This window comes from Equus przewalskii, chromosome 10, assembly GCF_037783145.1.
Source record: "Equus przewalskii isolate Varuska chromosome 10, EquPr2, whole genome shotgun sequence".
Taxonomy (NCBI): domain Eukaryota; kingdom Metazoa; phylum Chordata; class Mammalia; order Perissodactyla; family Equidae; genus Equus; species Equus przewalskii.
The window spans coordinates 52,132,511-52,152,748 of record NC_091840.1 but is presented as its reverse complement, the minus strand read 5'-3'; the positions used below and the strand labels follow the sequence as shown (position 1 = coordinate 52,152,748).

The 20,238-nt window shown below is 42.0% G+C and overlaps 1 protein-coding gene and 1 long non-coding RNA gene across 2 annotated transcripts in view; one reads left to right on the top strand and one right to left on the bottom strand.

Moving 5' to 3' along the window:
* The first annotated feature begins 45 nt into the window (after positions 1–45).
* LOC103556975 (uncharacterized) lies at positions 46–11,338 on the top strand. The gene is made up of 3 exons (XR_546336.2): positions 46–1,272; positions 7,178–7,264; positions 10,580–11,338. It is a non-coding gene; the product is annotated as an uncharacterized lncRNA (long non-coding RNA).
* CFAP52 (cilia and flagella associated protein 52) overlaps positions 2,085–20,238 on the bottom strand; it is a 40,595-nt gene continuing 22,441 nt past the window's right edge. Inside the window, exons 9-14 of the mRNA XM_008529292.2 lie at positions 14,668–14,816; positions 11,334–11,479; positions 8,588–8,739; positions 6,180–6,282; positions 3,317–3,428; positions 2,085–2,464 (exon numbers count right to left, since the gene is read on the bottom strand). Coding sequence (XP_008527514.1) covers positions 2,289–2,464; positions 3,317–3,428; positions 6,180–6,282; positions 8,588–8,739; positions 11,334–11,479; positions 14,668–14,816 — 838 coding nt within the window. The 3' untranslated portion in view covers positions 2,085–2,288. The remainder of the gene's footprint in view (positions 2,465–3,316; positions 3,429–6,179; positions 6,283–8,587; positions 8,740–11,333; positions 11,480–14,667; positions 14,817–20,238) is intronic.

Sequence of the window (20,238 nt, the reverse complement as noted above, 5' to 3'; positions counted from 1 at the left end):
GCCCAAGGGCAGCGCCAGGCCGCCCCCACCCCCGCCGGGGCCCGCCCCCCGCGGCGCGGACAGGGAATAAAAGCACTGGGAGTCGCTGAGTTCGAGTTCCCCACCCTTCCTTACAGCGTGTAAACAGACGGACCTGAATTTAACCTCTGCTCCTATTCCCCTCCCAGGCTTCAAGCTGTGGAAATAACAGGAACGATAAATTTGGAAGCGCCTAGTAAATTACAAAGCCCTGGCAATTTTTAAGTTTCTTGTAATTACGTCCAGGTGAATATGAAGAAAAGGGAGAGGAAGACTGTCCACTGGCAGCCTCTGGAGTAGTGAGAGGCGTGCACTGGGAGCTGTGAAGGGGTGGGGGTCGCTTTTGTGAGCGCTGGCTCCTCGGCAAGCACAGGTATGTGCGGACAGGTGGCGCCACCTCCTTCCAGCCGGTTTGCGCCGTAGGGCAGGCAGAGCCTTTGCCTGGACCCGCCATCCTGGGACGAGAACTGGGACCCCAAGTTGCCCCGCGTGAAACAGCCGCGATAGTTATACGTTTGCTTTTTTAAACTAGAGACTAGGTTAGAGTCATTTTCCAAAAGCTTGCAAGCAAGGCTTGATCATCCTGGCTTCAAATGGTGAAGAAACGGGCTTAGAGAGGTTAACGCAACCTACCGAGGCCACAAGACCCGTAAGCAGGGAAACGGGAACTGGACCGAGGTCTGCGGACTGCCACTCAAAAGTTGCCTCTTTCCAACCTCAGTACAGGTATTTGCTTACCAGGAAGTGTTTCGGCTCCCAGGCGCGCCCCCTACGCGGTCTTCTGTTCGCTCCTTGACGTGAGATCCCTGCTGGATTGTTGCCCAATCAGAATGGGCTTGGGCTTGGCCTTGCCCCGCCCTTGATTCCCGGGGTAACTCTGAGGGCCTGTGCTCGCTTTACCCTGTAACTGTCAGGTTTATAATTAATCAGGCAAAGTCTTACAAAATGGATTTCTCACCAATTTCTAGTTCAAAAAGAGATCAGCAGGATGCATTACTATGTCAACAGCCTGAAATGCTACTTATTATTGGATAAATGTGTGACCATTTATTAAATATCCACCTTTGTATGTCAAAAAGGGCAGCAGCAAAAAAGAAGCATTAGTTAAGTGATAAAGAATATGCTTAGAACAAAAGACCGCTGTGCATTGGAGACCTGAGCTGTTTCTGGAAGATGCCATTATTTACCCTATCTGGGAAAGCATACCTGGTTGGATGATTAATACAAAAGGTCCATTCCCTCGCCCTTCTGATGGTAAGTACAACAGAAAGATTTTATGGCCAAACTCCAAAAAAGCATCTTTGAAATTTCATCTTTGATAATCACCCTAAGATCCCCAACAACACACATTTTCTCGGAGAAAGCACCATAATTCATGTTTAACTCTGTGTGTCAGGAACTCTGCCAATGCTTTAATACATTATTTCACTTAATTGTCACAAGAATCTTTTGAGCAGAAATTTATTCTTGCTTTACAAAAGAGAAAACAGAGGCTCAGAGAGTTTTTAAAAAGGAAACCTACCCAAGATCTGGATTCAAATCCACATCGTACCCCACGAAGCTTGACCAGTGAAATGCTGATTGAGAAGGTAAGCTCACCTCCCTTCCTTTTAGAGGATTTCCCAAAGCCATCTGTGGAAAAAACATGAGGCAGGGGGACTGGCCCGGTGGTGCAGCAGTTAAGTGTGCCCGTTCCACTTAGGCGGGACCGGGGATTGCAGGTTTGAATCCCGGGTGCGAACATGGCACCGCTCGGCAAGCCATGCTGTGGTAGGCGTCCCACATATAAAATAGAGGAAGATGGGCATGGATGTTAGCTCAGGGCCAGTCTTCCTCAGCAAAAAGAGGCGGACTGGCAGATGTTAGCTCAGGGCCAGTCTTCCTCAGCAAAAAGAGGAGGACTGGCAGATGTTAGCTCAGGGCTAGTCTTCCTCAAAAAAAAAAAAATAATAATATGAGGAGGGGCTGTGGGTTTGGCAGAGTCACAGAAAACAGATTATGATAGGAACCAACATCTGGGAATCTATTCATAATAGAAAACTCTTACTTACAGTCTGGACAAATTATTCTTGAACATATTTTGATTTTAATATACAATTTAAGAATGTAAAATGCATTCTATAAAGGAAAGGAGAAACTTAAAACATAAAATATTTTGACTAAAGAAAAAAAACACAGATGTGCGAAATCAAGACCAGTCTTGGTGCCATCTAAGCTCAAGCTTCAGCAGGACCGTGTGCAGCGTGGTGCGCCAGGCAGTCTCTGCCGCTTCACGAGGCAGATGGGTACTTCCATCTCAGAATGGCTCCATCGGCGCTTACGCTGACGATGTACTGATTTCCTGGACTTATCCGGACGCGGGTGATATTGCCACTGTGTCCCACCCCAACGTGAGTCACTTCACCCTCGTTATAATCCCAAACTTTGACCAGATGGTCATTTCCCCCTGAAAAAGACAAACAGTTATATGGCATTGCTGCAATAGAATAGAGAGAAACAGCCCTGATTTCAAATAACTGGCTCCTTTTCAACACATTCCCCGTGTGCAAACTTAAAGGGAGAAAAAAATCTGTCTTTATAATAATTCTTTTACTTGATTATAAAAATCCAGATCTGTTGGAGTAAATTTGGGGAAAAAAATACAAAGAGGCGACATCACCCTTGACCCCACCACCCAGAAATAACCACTAATAAAATCTTGGTTTAGCTCCTTCCAGTCTTTTCTGTCTAAGTGTACAGGTATACAGACGTCTGTGTGTGTAATTGGGATCACTCCGTGGCTAGCTTTCTATCTTGCTCTAAGGAACTGTGTTTGCGAAACTTTAAATCATCGGGAGCACTTATTTGTTAATGTCCTGAAGAAGCAAAGAGCTTGGCAGGAAATGATATTGGTGTTGTTCCAATTGGCATGTTGTGTGGCCAATGCCTCCTGGAAATGCTGATTTAAAAGCCTGGCATTTAAGACGTCAGTAGAAAATAACAGAGAAAAGCACACTGGGCAGCCTAAGCCATTTAAAGGCCCATTTCTATTACGATGCCCACCAGAAAAAAAACAAGCAATATAAGGCTTAGCTTTTATTTGTGCTCCTAACGCTCCCGGGCAAATGTTTCCATTCACTGAAATGTGACTTCTGGGTGTTTCTTTTCCAGCCACACTGGCTGCGGTGCTCCAGCCTGAATCTAACCACATTGCCCTTTAGACCCTTTTGCAGTCACTTCCAATTGCCTCCTGCCTGGAGTTCCACGTTCCCATTGAAATAAACCGGGCTTGGTTTTCTTTTCTTATCCCAGGACTAACCTGTGACAAAGTACACTCCTTCCAGTGTGATATCCATACCATTGATTGACCCTGACAAGGAGCCTTCCAACTCTCTGATGACTGTCCCATCAAATACCTCCCAGTAAGCAATCTGGAATTCAGGAAAGAAGCATTAGGCAGAATTCAGCTCAGTGGAATCATCCACGCACATGCTAACATAAGATGGTTCTACTTTATATAGAAGGTAGCAAAAATATACTATGGGATGATATACGGGCTGAAATTATAAATAGGCTAAAGCAGGGGGTGGAGAAACCATTTTAATATTTTTGGTATTGGTTTTTAAATTTGCATTCTATTTAAAGAGATGTTGATATGCTGGTAAAGCCGGACTGTGGCAGAAAGTGCTTTCAATCAGACTAAGCAGATGGAGTCTGAAGCAAGCTGTAAAAGAAAGAAGAAAACAGCCACGGCATCCACTTTCCTGCCTCTGCTCTTAAAGCAGGAGAGCAAAGCTTCAGGCCTGGTGGAAGGGGAAAGCGTTTCCTGCCTTCAGTTTGAGGAATGAGCAGTGCAGACAGCTCTGGAGGCTGGGCCTTACAGGGTCACCGGCTTACTGTGGCCCACCCTCTCTCTTCCTCACCCCACCCTATTCCCAGCTTTCTCTTCTGCCTCAAAGCAATAAAACATTCTACAGGGTGGGGTTTAAAGACAAAGTGATAACGTGGGTCCGCTCCTGGGGAGGAGAACTAGCTTAGGGGTTGGGGGGAAACAGGCTCAAAGAAAGGAGATTTTTCTCTGAATATACTGCTTTTGCTTTTTGAACTTTGAACCTCGTTTTTTTTTTGAGGAAGGTTAGCCTTGAGCTAACATCTGCTGCCAATCTTCCTCTTTTTGCTGAGGAAGATTGGCCCTGAGCTAACATCTGTGCTCATCTTACCCTATTTTGTATGTGGCATGCCTGCCACAGCATGGCTTGATGAGTTGTGCCGTGTCAACACCCGGGATCCGAACCAGTGAACCCCAGGCCACCAAAGCAGAGCGCACAAACTTAACCACTATGCCACCTGGCTGGCCCCGAAATATATATGTATTTTTTGACTTTATAATTTCTACTGATGCTTGATTGCTTTAACAGAAAGTTCTGTTTTCATAGTAAAAGCATAAAGGAGTATAGACGCATGCCAAAATCCTAGTTTCTCAGGAATCACACCCATTTAAGTAGTTGGTTCCTTGCTTTCTTGGGTCAAGAGGTCAAAGTGACCCTCTCCTGGGCAACCTCATGGAGCCTCAGGCTTTCCGGAGAATCCTCTGCCTAGGATGGTCTTCCCAGAGATCTAAGCTTGGCTAGGTCCTTCTGTCATTGAGGCCTCAGCTCAAATGTCACCCCTCTTAAGGAGGCCTTTGCTGACCATCCTGGCTGAGGCAGTTTCCTTCTCCTCAGCTGGTATCATCTAACCTGCTCTATTTTCATTTCAGCCCTTTCACCATCTCATCTCATCCTGTTCACTTATTACTCGTAGTTCATTCATGTCTTCATTTACATGTGTACTGTCCAATTCCATCCCCTCCCACCCAAAATAAATACGTAAAGTAAGTAAGCTCCACGATAACAGGGACAGGGTCATGTCCCCAGCACTTAGAATAGTTTTACAGATTTATGATTTATGGTTTGAATATTCTGGTGAAAATTCTAATAAGAGGGAAATAGACTGTTTCAAGTCTTATAAACTGAAACTTAGAATATGGCAGATGTCACACTAATTTAGAAACTTCACGAACCATATATCAAAGCATTTATAGTGATGTTGTGATTCACCCTGTAATATCCATTCCACCCCAGTTCCAAGAGGAAGCCCACTTAGACAGCGAGTCAAACATGGGGTTGGGGGATGGGCAGGCGTAAGCCAACTGGGCAGATGAGACACAAAGACACTAAGAAGGCCAACCTACAGAGGCTAGAACAGAGTCCAACATGCCCTCCCACAATATTCCACCTGTGTCAGGCCAATCCTGGTTGGACCAGGCAACGTTTCTTGGATTTTTATGACCAAGTGTCTTCAGACAGTACTTCCCAGTCACCTGGGAACCTTCAACAGGAAAGAGCCCCACTCCTCGATTCTAATTTGGTGCTGGGGGTCGGAGGGGAGTCACCTTTAGTATTTTTCCCAGCACATTTTTATGCTTTAACTCCATCAGCTTTTCTGTTGCTAGTGAAAAGATAAATATGCAACCTCTTCTTCAATTATCTTAAAGTCTGAATTAGGGGAATCCAAATCTATTAATTGGATGTGCAGGTAATTAGGCCACGATCTGCTATGGCTGGGAGGGTGGAAGACACCCCAGCATCCTCACGTCTCCACGTGCCTCTTTCCTGAAGCCTCTCTTGGCTCACTTTAAGGCAGAAATCTCCCCCCAAAAAGAAAGACCAATTTTCATCCGAGGACATGGACTCCCCAGCTAACAAAACTGTTAATATATTGATGAAGTAGAGGGATAAGAAGAGATGAGGAGCTCTATTGTCATTTGATTTGAATTTAGTCACAGTGACAAGTGGTTTGGGCACAGCAATTCTGTTCCAGGCTTTGAAATTTCCTAATAATGAAAAGCAATACTTATTGAGTACCTACTATGTGTCCCTTGCTTTTAGCATTATATTCAAGTATGACTTTAATCTTCACAGCACTCTATGAGGTCAGTGGTATCGTTATTTCCATTTTACAGACGAGGAGGCAAAGGCACCAAAAACTTACATAGCATTTCCCAAGTGACACGGCTCACCAACAGCGACACCGTAGTTTGAACTGGCATGGCTCGACCGCACAACCTGCACCCTTGGCCACAGCACTTCACTACTTTTCTCTTGTACCAGAAAGCTCTTGCCTCTTGCTGGAGTACTCACCTTTCTGTCTGTCCCACTGGTGATGATCTGGAACTCTTCAGGGTGGTAACAAACACACTGGAATAAGGTGTTGGCCAGGATCATCTGATTCCTCCTAAGACGCCTGAAAAATAGATTCAAAAGCTGTGAAACTCAACTTTCTCTTCCCTAGAAAACTTACGTCCTATTCAAACTGGATTTGGTACCAGCTGGGACTTGGGTTGATCTATTTATCCCAAATAGACTTCCTGTTAGTCTGCCCACGCCACTTCTGCATCCTCCCATTGCACCTCTCGCGGGAGTCAGAAGATGCTGGGCAGCGCCCTTATCTAAAGACAAAACGCAGAACTCCATGGGAAGTCTCCAGTTCCAGTGAGAAGGAGGAGGAGAGCCTAGACTCAGAGTCAACCTGCTGTCTTCCACACGTGGTACCTTATTCTTGAGGCCACCAATTTGAAGGGAAGGTCCCTATAAGCTGAGCAGCAAAGTGTGGGGAAAGGCTTCTTAAAAATGGATATTATTGGGCTTTACTTCTAGCGGTTTGGATTTCTTAGGTTGGGATGAGGCCCACAGATCTGCGTTTTCAATCAGCATCCCAGTTGATTCTCATGTGTGCAATTGTTTGAGAAACACTGCTTTAGAAGCTATACCAAGAAGTAGGTAAATATCGCTTCTCCTTCCATAGATGATGTGGCTGGGTGGCCATTTCACAGGCCAGGCTCTACTGGCTAAAAAGAGTGCACCTTCTGCACAGTTTCTTCTCATTGTGGAGGTTTTCAAATATGGTATCTGGGCAGAACATTTTTTAAAGCTTTTGGTACAAATTAAGCAAATATTCTTGCTGCACAACAGGGAGACTTTAAAGATTTGAGGTGGTCATAAACCATCCATGGAAATAAGTTTATACATACCTTTGTTAAAAAAGAGACAACAGGCCCCAAATGGAGTCACTTGTGCTAAGCCACGACACCAAACTGAGATTTAATACCCAACCTAATTGCAGTTTCAACTTCCCTCAGGAATGTAATCTTCACCAGTCTGGAATGCGCTGGTCAGCAGTAGTGAGGTAATCCGCCTGATGGACTCTTTCCATCCCCCAAGGAAAGGTAGGAAGTTAATCCATTCTTTTCTTGTCCCTGTCCCCTTTCTGCCTATAAAAGCTTCCCATTTTGTATAGCTCCTTGGAGCTCCTTTCGAATTGCTGGATGGGATGCTGCCTGATTCATGAATGGTTGAATTAAGCCAATTAGCTTTTCGAATTTGCTCAGTTGGATTGTGGTTTTTAACACCTTCTAGTTGTATATTTTCAAGTGTGATGGTCAGGTGGAGGCTAACACCTCCTGCAAGTGTGTCGGGCCAGCACCAGGGGGCTCACTGGGAGCTTGTTATAAATGCAGAATCTCAGGTGCCACTCTAGACCTACTGATTCAAAATCTACATTTTAACAAGATCCCCAGGTGATTCCTCAGGCACTTCAAAGTTAGAGACACGCAGGGCTAGAAGACAGAGGTTTGCTTTGGTTTTTGTTTTTTAATGTATTAAATAAAAAGTGTTCTGCCTTTGCCTTTAGTTCCCAGTCTCTTCTCCCCAATCAAGAACATTTCATATTCCTTTGCCATCCATATGTATCTATATATATCTATACGGAGGCGGAAGAGGAGACTTCTATGTCTAATGTAGATATGGGTATAGATGTCTCTTCTCCCACCTCTGTACCTCCTCAAGTCTATCTGATGCAGTTAGACAGAGAGGTGAGGCATCTTAGGAGTGGTAGAGGGGTGCTGGGCGGGGAGAGGGGTTGGGAAAATAGGTCTAATTCTAAATAAAAACACAGCAAAAATGCATATAGTCAAAAAATCATCCTTGAAAATCCTTTGAATTACTCCAACAGTACAGTTCACATGCTTTGGTCTAATTAGCTTGGGGTCAAGCACTCTGTGAGGTAGTGATATTCTCACAGTACAGGGGGTCCCTGAGAATGTGGCCAGCTCAGGGGGAAGGGCAAATTTATGCCACTCTCCTACTCCCACCCACTATGGCAAGCTCATTCTGGGCTTGACTGGACAGTGTGGAATGACCACAGGAACTGCCTACATTATTGAAGTTATTTCCCTTCTCCCTTTTTTGGGCGTACTTAGAGTTGAATTAGTGTAAGTTAAATCCTACTTCACTGTGTGTATCCAGAAAGCTACTTCCCTAGCCATCCAGAAACTTCTAACATCCAGCTCTTCCTGGAAACTATACCCTTTCTAACAGCATCTGTAAACCCTGGACAGTCATGGAGATGAATGGCTTCTGCTGAACATCCCTTTACTGTTGCCTTAAGTAAGATTCCTGCCCTTCGTTTGAATCTTCTCTCAAGTTCAATAAAATGCTGGAATTGGTGGTGGTGTAAGTGCCGCATCGTCTTCCCCGTCACAGGTACCTACACAAGGTCCCAAATGATGCAAGTCCCATCCGTGCTGGCCGTGACACACTCCTCATTGTTCTTCTTCACCCTAATGCAGGACACGGAGGACTTGTGCTCCTTCAGGGCCTCCTCCAGCTTCTGGGTCTGGCAGCCTATCTGCCACACCCTCACCTGAAAGCCACAAAGCACAGGCTCTTAATACAAACTGAGGACTTTTGAAGGGATACAAAAAGATTCCAAGAGCTTTTTCATCTTCCCTGTGCTTGACTTGTTTCTTTAATTCCCTGTTCTCATCTCAGCTGCATGGGAGGGGAATGCTAAGTTGTAGGACAGAAATATTCTTCTATGGAGCCAGGAAAATGCTACCAATGATCCTATACCTGCTTCTACTTATAGGGCTGAGAAATTTATCAGACACCCTCTGCTAAAACTGATAATGTAAAGGCTGCTGCTAAACCAAGTGAAATAATATGTCTGCTCATTTCTGCTGAGAATTGCTCTCAAATTTCTGGTGCCATCAGGAAATCTCTTGGGTACCCAGAGCCATATTTAAACTTTCACATCAGCTGATGAATCATTTAAAATCAATGGTTCTCAACCCCACCAAAGTCAACACCCACTTTCTATAACAAATATTTTCTAACATCCCTTTACTATCTTGAAATGAAATTCATAGTTAATACAACTACCTACACACAACATTTCAAAAACAGTCAATATGATGCCCTAACTGTAATAAAAAGGATAAATAAAAGGAAAGTGATTTCATTTCTATAGTATGTCCTGTAATGGATAAACACTCTGACACAACTATGCCAGAAAACATAATAATGTAGTCAGATATGTGTACCTTCTTATCGTGAATATTGGACTTATAAAAAATAAGGAGAGCAGAAACGATCTCACGTAAGTATTACAAGACGATGAAAGGACAGTAGTCTGGTGAACACCAGACTAAAAACCAGTTAGGATAAATAATAGACTAGACTTATTTGTACCAGAAAAGAGAAAAATAACCTTAAACGAAGTAAGAAAAAGATTCTAAGACACCTCCTACATTGTCAAAGTAAAGAAAATGAGGCAGCATGAGGTGATGCCAAATAAGCTGGGCTGTATTAATTGCTATGGGGTCCAAATAATGCCCTATGTTATGACACGGGATGGGATGGTGACCACTGCCAAAGAAAACAAATCCCTCATCTCGAAATCCTGCTACATGTGAAGGTGTACGTTCCGTCATTAGCAAATTAAAATTTTCTAACTAGTATGGTGTGGGCACCAGCCAAACAGCCCTAGGACTGGAACTTTGGAAGAGCTGGGCATTAGCTCTTTAGTTGTGGGATTGCAGAGAGTTTTGGGTATGCTTAGGGGGAGGGGACTTGGTGGTGGGACTGGGGTCCTCAGGCAATGGCCATTTACCAATGAAAGTGGAAGTACGTGAGTATTTTAGCAACTGCTACATTCGTGCACACGCAGTGCACATCTGCTGACCAGCAGCCTTGGTCTCTAGTACTCACAAAGGCCTTGAAGACCATGTCTTTTGGAAGAAAAGGTCTGCAGTCACTGTGGGGAACGGGAGGAGGAGCCGACACTGTGAAAAGATTGCTGAGCGGGGCCCAGGGCAATGAATCTGTAACGTGTGGTTTCCTGGACAGCCCTCATCAGCCAGGCGCAGGCACCCAGAGTGCAGATGGTCTGGTCCAAGCCAAGTCTGGGCATCAGCAAGGCAGATGTCCCAAAAGACTAAGGGAGCAAGGATGCTGAGGGTGTCAGCAACAGTGTGGCTGAAGGGATGAGGGAAGAGAGTAAAGCCTTGAAGGCAGTGGTAGGCAGAGAACAGAGTGGATGGTCCAGGGCTAGACGTGTCTATGGAGCACCCGCCATGTGGCTAGTCCAGAGGGAGATGTGCTCTGAATGTAAAATGCACACCAGACTTTGAAGACTTAGTACAAAATTAAGAGTGTAAAATGTCTCATGAATAGGAGTATTGTTGTCTTCATTTTACACCCAGGAAACTGAAGCACAGAGAGGTTAAAGAACATGACCCAGATCACGCAGCTGGGAAATGGTGAAAGTGAAATGTGAGCCCAGGCAGTGTGACTCCAGAACCCAAACACTCAGCCACTACTCTGCTTGGCCCCAACTCTGCTAAAGGCAACATCAAGATGCTGTATCCTTCTTCTCCCTGATAAGTCATTCCTATGATAGCATGAAGAAAAGAAAAGGAAAAGAAAATGTCCTATGTCGGGAAAGGGAACATGTTGCCATAGGGAAAGAGCTGGGGAATTGGCGACGGGAGACACTGACATGAAGTCTTAGGCTCCACGAAATGATGGAAGGAGAAGGTGGAGTGGAACAATTTTACAATAATGGTCAAAATGTCTGGGTAGATTAAAGAATTGAGTCCAAAAATAGCATCTCCTTTAAAAGATAAGATAAAGACAATTTATGTAACTATGGTCTTTGAAGGAAAAACAAATATTCCAAAACTGGCAAAACATCAACTTCGATCCACAGCTTGATTCCATACAGAATGCCTTCATGTCTGTATCTTAAAGGTCCTTTCTGTGACCAAATGTATTTATATGTGTATTTATATTACTAGAAATTCAATTGATGATGTATTTTAGGGTTTCATCAAAATCTTAATCTGGTGCTGTTTGACTCCTAATACAGGTAAAAAAAATCAAGTAAGTGGCCTCCTATGAGGCAGTTGCTCTAAATTGAGAACTATTTCTAAAAGATTTTGCCTTCATGAACAATACCTCCCCTTCCCCACCGCCGCTGATGATCCTTTTACAGTCACTGGTGGTAGCGATGGCGGTCACTCCGATCCTGTGGGCATTGTTAATGACATACATCAACCGGCCCGTCTCTGGGGCGAAGGCCCGGATTTTGCCGTCGTCCCACGCTGGCGTGAAAGGGACACAAAAGGCAGCAGGATCAGTACACTCACGCTCCCTCCGCAGACTGTTGTTCTCCTAAGTCATAAATGAGAGTTAGGCCTGGGGAGCAGGGGTGGTGATGGAGGAGAGAGGCCGGTCCCCTACACACTTCCAGGAATCAGCCTCCTCTCACTGATTCCCCAAACTGGTCACACCCAGCTGAGGGAAACCAGTGGCTTGCCTTAGTTGAGCCTGCCTCCAGGCGCACCCCACTCCAGGAGAGAGGAGTTGGGGTGGGAAGGAAGGGAGAGCCAGCTTCCACCTCTCCCATGAGCTGCAAAGCTTGTACATTCAGCTAGCGGGTTGATATTGCACCTGGGATGGATAATTTGACATCTCCAAATAAATGTTGGCTTCCCACCCCTCCTCCCACCTTTAAACCTGATGTTCCCCCATTCCCATCACCTTCCTCCTTTCAATAAAAGTGGCCACCATCCATCCAGTTGCTCAAACCAAGAACTTCAGAGTCATTCTTGACTCCTCTCTATTCCATCCACCCAACCCAACCCAACCCAACCTCCAATCCATCAGCAAATCCCATCAACTCTATAGTTAAAAAACATCCCAAGAGCTAGCCCTGATGGCCTAGTGGTTAAAGTTTAGCACACTCTGCTTCAGAGGCCGGGGTTCGGTTCCCGGGTGCAGAACCACACCACTTGTCTGTCAGTAGCCATGCTGTGGCAATGGGTCACAAAGAAGAATTAGAAGGACTTACAACTAGGATATACAACTATGTATTGGGGCTTTGGGGAGGAAAAAAAAAAAATCCTTAATCTGGCCACTTCTTAACTCCTCCACTGAGACCACCCTTGTCCAAGCCACCAGCATCCCTTCCCTGGATTATTATAACAGCTTTCTCCCTGGCCTTAGACTCTTGTTCCCCTATAATCAGTTATCCATGCAGGAATCAGAGTGAACCTCTTAAAACCATGTCACCTCCTTGATCAAGAACTTTCATAAGCTTTTCCCACTATACTTGTAAGGAAAGTTCACCTCCTCTATCCTCCACAGTAGCTAGTCTCTGCCCTCTAACTCTTCAACCTCCTCTATTACCACTCTCCCTTAACCCTGACCCCAACCTTACCCACAAAGCTCCATACACACTGGTCCTGTTTCTCTTTCTCAAATACACCAGTGATTTCCCAACTCAGAGCCTTTGCACTTGCTGTTCCTTCTGCCTGGAATGTTCTTCCCCCAGGTCTTCATGTGGCTGGCTCCTTCCCATCAGCTTTAGTGTCACCTCTTGACCTCAGCAATTTTAAATAGGATGCCCAAGGTAGATCCCATCTCAACAAAGATTTGAGGAAGTGAGGGGGTGAGAAATGAGTCTTGGGGCTATCTGGGGAAAGAAGATTCCAGGCACACTGAACAGCTAGAGCAAAGGCCTTATATGCAATGTGTTTGAGGAACGGCAAAGAAGTAAATATGGCTAGTGGGAGTGAGTGGGAACAGACAAAGACAGAGGTAAGAAGGTGGAGGTGGGGGAGGAGAAGGTCACATAGGGCCTTGTAGGCAACTGCAGGGACTTTGTCTTTTACTACCTAAGACCTTTGAGCTCTAGAAATGGCATGACCTGAATTACACTTTCAAAAGAGATTTCTGGCTTCTGTGTTGAGAGTAGACTGGGGGAGAAGGGTGGTGAGAAAGGGGAGAAGCAGGGAGAACTGGTAGGAAGTTATGAGGATAATCTAGGAGAGAGATGATAGTGGCTGAGACAAGGGAAGAGATGATGAGAAGCGATAGAATCTTGGATATACTCTAAAGTGAGAGCCTTTAGGGTCAAATGGTTGTGGGGTGTAAGCAAACAAGGGAGGTGATAACGACCTGAGGGTTTGTTAGCTCTAAGTGTAATGTAAACCAAGAGGTCCTGGGGGCCACTATGTGAGAAGACATGCCCAAGGAAGAGGCCAACACAGCGGAGATAGAGCCAAGAAAAGGGGATGAGATGGGTTCCTCGTATCACCATTTTAATAGCTCCGCCTAAAACTCCACTTGAATTTTCATTGATGTGAACCAGTGAGTTTACTTTTTGACCATTGGGGAAATTTGTATATGAATTGAACTTAAGATGATATGAAGAAATTATTATTTTATAGATTTTCAGAGATGTATACTGAAGTATTTAGAGGTAGAATATCATGGTGTCTATAATTTATGTTAAAATATTTTGACAAAAAATAATTGAGTTAATATGGTATGTATACACAATGGAATATTACTCAGCCATAAAAAAAGAATAAAATCATTCCATTCACAACAACATGGATGAACCTTGAGGGAATTATGTTAAGTGAAATAAGCCAGACAGAGAAGGACAATCTCTGTATGACTCCACTCATATGAGGAATTTAAACATGTGGACAAAGAGAACAGATTAGTGGCTACCAGAGGAAAGGTGGGGTGGGGGGTCGGCACAAAGGGTGAAGGGGTGCACCTACAACACGACTGACAAACAATAAAGTACAACTGAAATTTTACAAGATTGTAAACTATCATAAACTCAATAAAAAAAATTGAGTTAAAAATAAATTCCCAGGGGCTGGCCCCGTGGCCGAGTGGTTAAGTTCGCGCGCTCCGCTGCAGGCGGGCCAGTGTTTCGTTGGTTCGAATCCTGGGCGCGGACATGGCACTGCTCATCTAAACCACGCTGAGGCAGCATCCCACATGCCACAACTAGAAGGACCCACAACGAAGAATATACAACTGTGTACTGGGGGGCTTTGGGGAGCAAAAGGAAAAACAATAAAATCTTTAAAAAACTAAAAATAATAAAATAAATTCCCTTTGAGGCACAACTTCGTTTGTGAGGTTTTTATCTCTTGGACAACAAAACAGGTTCTAACATAAGTGCCCTGTACTCACTAAAGTCTCAAATCCATTTTGTAATTGAATTACTAAATTTCCCTGCTAGAGAGAATGCTACGGGCTATATGCAGCAATTTGGGAGAAAAGAAGTTGCTATTTGGTTCTTCCCAGCTCAGAAAGTCTTCCGGCTGGAAGAGAGCTCCAAAGAGAGCCTAGACTAGGAGCAAGGAGGGGGTGGACAGTGGGCTGTTCCAGGTTATCCAGATACAGCGACTAATGTAGAACGAGAATGACAAGAACCAAAGCCACAGACACAGCCCAAAGCCGAATCTTGGCGTGTGGACATTACCAGAAATGATGCTCTTGCCGTCTCTCATGAAATCGATGCCATGGCAGGTCATGTTGGGTACAGTGATCCGCAGCAGCTCCCTGTTGGACAGCGTGTGCCACACCCTGATGTCTTTCTTGGCACAGGTGGCAAACAGCTCAGCAGTGCCACTGCAAAGAAGCCACTGAGTGAATAAGAGATGCAGCCGTAAAAGATGCACAGTGTTTCTTAGATGCATGACACTAACATGTGTTTCACAAGGACATAGGTGCTTCTTAAGCACCAATTATCTCATGGCTTGATGGGCTTACAGACTTCTTGTGTAAAATGGCATTTGATGCCCTCAAATTATCTGTGGAAAGTCTTTTGTAGTCTCTTCCCTTGAGAAAGAATTGGGATAAAGTTGCTCAAAAAAGAAATGTCGTTTAAGAGTCTTTCAATGTCCTGGTAGACTGGAGGATAGTAAGTAACATTTCTTGAGATAAAATACATCATGGAATATTTATATTAAAAGAGGTTAAACAAACCTTCCTGTAAAGTAGACAATCTTATTAAAATTTCGAAGAAAACAATGACAAAGGTGCTAGAATTCATGTTTGCAGATAACTCAAAACACTTCTTTTCCTAGTTATGAGAAAATGTGACATTGTGGACAAGGAAGAGAATCCAAGTAATTGGTCTGTTAGGATTTTTTTGGAAAAAGACAACTTGTAAATATAATGAAAAATACTAATATGTCCAAAAAGTACAGATTATTCCAATTTGGAAAAGAAAAAGGAGTAATACTGAGATACAATGAAATCCATCTGCTTTATAAGTGTGAATTTCTACTACAGTCTCTGTGGAGACTGAGCTAACTTTTAGATGTAAGTACTTCTAAAGAAATTTCTACCTATCGTGATAATCACATTCATAAAAAGAGAGTCCCACTCTCTTATTTTCAGGTCTACTTACATTGGAATTAATAGAAAAGTAAGTGAATCTTTTCCTCAAATTTAGCTTTGGGGTTCAGAGATAAAATTATACTGCTGGACTAGTTACTCAGAAAGAGTAAGTGCTGGAACAGGACAGCAGATGAGGTAGAGCTCCTGGCCAGACAGTCCTGATTAACAGAGGTCGAACCGAGCCAACATTAGATTGTTAATATTTATTTAAAATAAGAGATGTTTTATATTGGATACCGCCTTCAGTGAATGAGCTCTTCCTTTGGGGAAAGTGACGTTTTAAAGAGGTGTATGGACTCCTCATGAAAATAAAATATCACAGGATGAATGCACCTAGAGAACTTTCCAAACTCTCCCTACCCTTGATGGGCAGTCCACTTCCTCAGGAGTCAAGCCGAGTCCAAAAATGAGCCATTCAAGCAGCACATCATCCTTAGTTTAGGATCTGAGAGGTTATGTTCCAGAAAGAAACAAACCGACTGGTTCAAGACAGTGCGCTAGGCCCATGTGCTCCCTCCCACCCATCTACAAATCTCATGAAATGAAGGCAGACATAAAGGTAGAGATAGAGATGATCGAGACAGAGATAGGGGTAGAGGCTGATGTAAATGTAGATACAGATATATATAGATTTTTTCACTAACAAGTCAAGAAAGCAGGAAAGATTATCATCAAATTGGCCAGAAACATTGAGGATAAATAGAAATCAGCCACATAAGATTCATAGAGAAACAAAAATGCAGAAAAATACAGCTCAAAAGCACAAGCAGAGAGTACTTCTTGTAACGTTGGAGCAGTGAAGTGGCCACACAAACCTTCCCACAGACAACAATTATAAAAACTTGATAAAATGAACAATAACAGGAACAAAAAATCCTAAAGATACTGAAAATGTTTAAAAGTAGACAGAAGTCAAGAAAAGTTTACTCTTTTAAAAATGCAACTGGAAAGGGCTAAGAGTCGTTACTGTGTGGCTTTCTAAACTGAGGGTGCCCCAACTCCCATAGCTATGGTGGCTGAAGAAAAAGATGGCAGAAAAACCACAGCCTTACCCACTAAAAGTGCTGGAGATTGGAGTGAAGGACTGGAAACCAGCTGCACTATAAAGGGGTAATCCTGGCAGCAAGAGAACCACAGGAGTAAGACCTAAATTCTGATTATAAAAACTGCCCAAATTCCTGTCTCACAGCTAAATTCTACATGTGTGGGGGAAACCCCAAGAAAGACAAACCAGGCAGATATCAGAGAGGATTCAACTTTTCTTTTTTTATTCTATTGATTTTTTGTTGTTGTTAGGGTTCTATTTTTGAAGACAGAGCTATGTGGGGTCAATCTGAGAGTTTTTGGTCTTTTTAACTGAAAACATTCACCAACTGTGCTCAGCCTGGGTGGCAGAAAGCTGAACCTTACAGGCTTAAAGTGTCAGAAGCCAGGGCCTAAAGTTAGAAGAACACCTGGAAATTAATGGGAAATTCCTAGAAGCAAGGAAACTCTGGAGAGGACAAGCTGCATCTCTGCATAAATCCTTGAGTGACTGTCAAATTATGCAAGCCCACAGGAGAACCCAGAGCCAGTATAAAAAAGTAGTAGTAGGTGGGAGCCATGAGAACACCAGCTGCTGCATACTATGAGGGAGACCAAATTTTCAGTTTGAGTCCAGGCCAACAATCCTCAGAGAACACTACAGAATTCAGAGTTACTGCAGTGTATTATCTATAATACCAAGTTTACAAGAAAAAATAATCAGACATGCAAAGAAATAGGAAAGTATGATTCAGGAACAAGGCAGTCAAAATAAACTGATTCCACGTAGACTGAAGTATTGGATTAACAGACAAAGACTTCAAAGCAACTACTGAAAATATGTTCAAAGTATTAAAGGAAACTATGATATCAATAAATGGACAGATAGGTAATCTCAACAGGGATCTAGCAACTATATATGTATAATAGTATAATTATATACTATTATAATAAATATATACACCTATACGTATACATGTAAATTCTTTGCTGAAAAGGACAATAACTGAAATAAAAAATTTACTAGATGGGCTCCATAACAGATTAGAGATGGCAAAAGAACCTGTGAACTTGAAGGTGGGTTTAATGGAAATTACATGATGAAAAAAACAGAGAGAAAAAGAAGAAAAATGAACAGCCTAAAGATCTAGGGGACAATATCAAATTATTTAACAGATGTATAATTTGAATCTCAGGAGGATAGGGGAAAGAAAAGGTGAAAATTTTTGAAGGAATAATGGCTGAAAACTTTCCAACTTAGTGGAAGACATCAGCTTACAGATCCAAAAATCTTAACAAATCCTAAGCAGGATAAACACAAAGAAAGCCACCTCAAGACACATCAGCGTCAAACTGATAAAAAACAAAAACAAAGAGAAAATCTTGAAAATAGACAGAGAAAAATGAAACATTACAAAGAGGGGAACAATAATAAGATACAGAATGACTTCTCATTAGAAACTGTGGAAGCCAGAAGGCATTGGAATGATGTATTCAAATGAATGAATGAATACAAAACTATCAGCCAAGAATTCTATAACCGATGAAACAACTATTCTTCAAAGGCAAAGTGTTAAAAAAAAAAAAAGATGGTTTCGGATAAATGAAAACTGAGAGAATTCTTCACCAGAGATCTATATTTTTTAAAAATGCTGAACAAATTTCTTTAGGTTGAAAGGAAATTTCACCAGATGGTAACTTAAATATTTAAGACAGAATCAAGAGCATCAGAAAAGCTCAAATATCTGGTTAAGCACAAAAGGCATATTCTTTCTATTCTTCTCTTAGATTCTTGAGAAGATTTATACTATTTAAAGCAAAATTTATAATATTGTATTGATGAGTTTATAATATAAATTCCTATATATGAAAATAATAGGACTAAGGATGGGTGCTGGGTTAAGGGGAATACTGTTGGCAAAGTTTCTATATTGTATTTTACTTTAAGTAATTCAATATTAACTCTAAGAGATTATGACACATTAAAGATGACATTATTGTCATCCTTAGCACACCACTAAAAAATTAGTGCAAAGATATATAGCTAGAAAGCCAATAGAACAATTAAAATGGAAGGCTAAAAACATTGGATCAACACAAAAGGAGGCAGGAAAGAAGTAAGAGAAGAACAAAGAACAGATGAGATAAAAGAAAACAAACAGTAAAACGGAAAATTTACCACCATATCAAAGATTATACTAAATGCAAATGGACTAAATATTACAAATAAAAAGCAGAGATTATTACACTGGATAGAAAAGCAAGAACTAATTATATGCTGTTCCAAGAGATGCACTTTAACTATAAAGATACAATATATTGAAAATAAAAGGATAAAAAAAGAAGTATGATGCAAAGAGTAAAAAAGCTGGATGTTAATCATACAAAAGAGATTTCAGAGCAAAAAGAATTACTAGAGAAAAAGGGACACTTAATAGTGATAAAAATGTCAATGTATCAGGAAGACATTACAAATTATACATATGTATACATATATATATATGGTTCAAAATATCTGAAGCAAAAACTGACAGAAATAAAGAGATAAATCTACATTCATTGCTTGAGACTTTAACACACTTCTCTCGGTAACTGATAAAACAACTAGACAAAAAAGCACTAAGGCTAAGAATATCTGTATGACACTAACAACATTGAAAGCTTCCATAGAGAAAAAAAAAAGACCTCCAAAGTACATACTGAACTATTCCATTTACATAAAGCTCGAAAACAGGTGAAATTAATCTATGGGGCTGGAAGTTAGGTGGTGATGATCTTTGAGGAGGAGGATGAAGGTAGTGATTGGGAGGAGCATTTGGAGTGATGGAAGTGTTCTAGTGCTTGACCAGGGCGGTAGTCATATAAGTGTAATGCTTCATGAGGTGGTTACCTATGATTTATGTACTGTCCGTCTCTATGTTACACTTCAACACAAAGCTTATTAAAGTCCTTTTTATTCTTAGTCAAACTATCATTCAATCTGACAGTAAAACAAAGATATATTCAGATAAGTAAGGACCAAATTTCCTATACCCAGACTGTCTCTGGAACAACTACACATAAAATAAAAGAATGAAAGAGGGAGATGTGTGGAAAGAAGAGAGTGATAAAAGCAAAGAACAAAAGTTAGCGTTAAATCTAAGTAATTAATTGTAAAAAACAATAATGTAATCTGGATCTAAGATTCCAAGTAATTTCAGCATGGGAGATGGTGAGAGAAAGGGAAAGAGGGAAATAAAATAAACTGAGACTCTTGCTTTTTTGGAAGATAGGATATAAATGCTGGTTAACTGTAGTCTTTGACAGAAAAATATGTTTTTAAATATGTATATTAAAAATTCAAGGGTAACAACTAAATGAATAAAAATAAAAATGAATAGTTTCCAAGTCATGTGCAGTGGAGAAGGGGAAGTCTGGACAAATAAAACATGATCACTACAATAAAAGACAAGAAACGGAGAAAAAAAAAGGAACATTAAATAGAAAATATCTATAAGTTTATTAGACAGTAATAAGCATGAATGGATTAAATTCTAGTAAAAGACCAAGACTTACCTAAAACTAAACAATACTAATAGGCTGAAAATAAAGGGTTGGAAAAAGACAGTTTCTTTTGCTACCACAA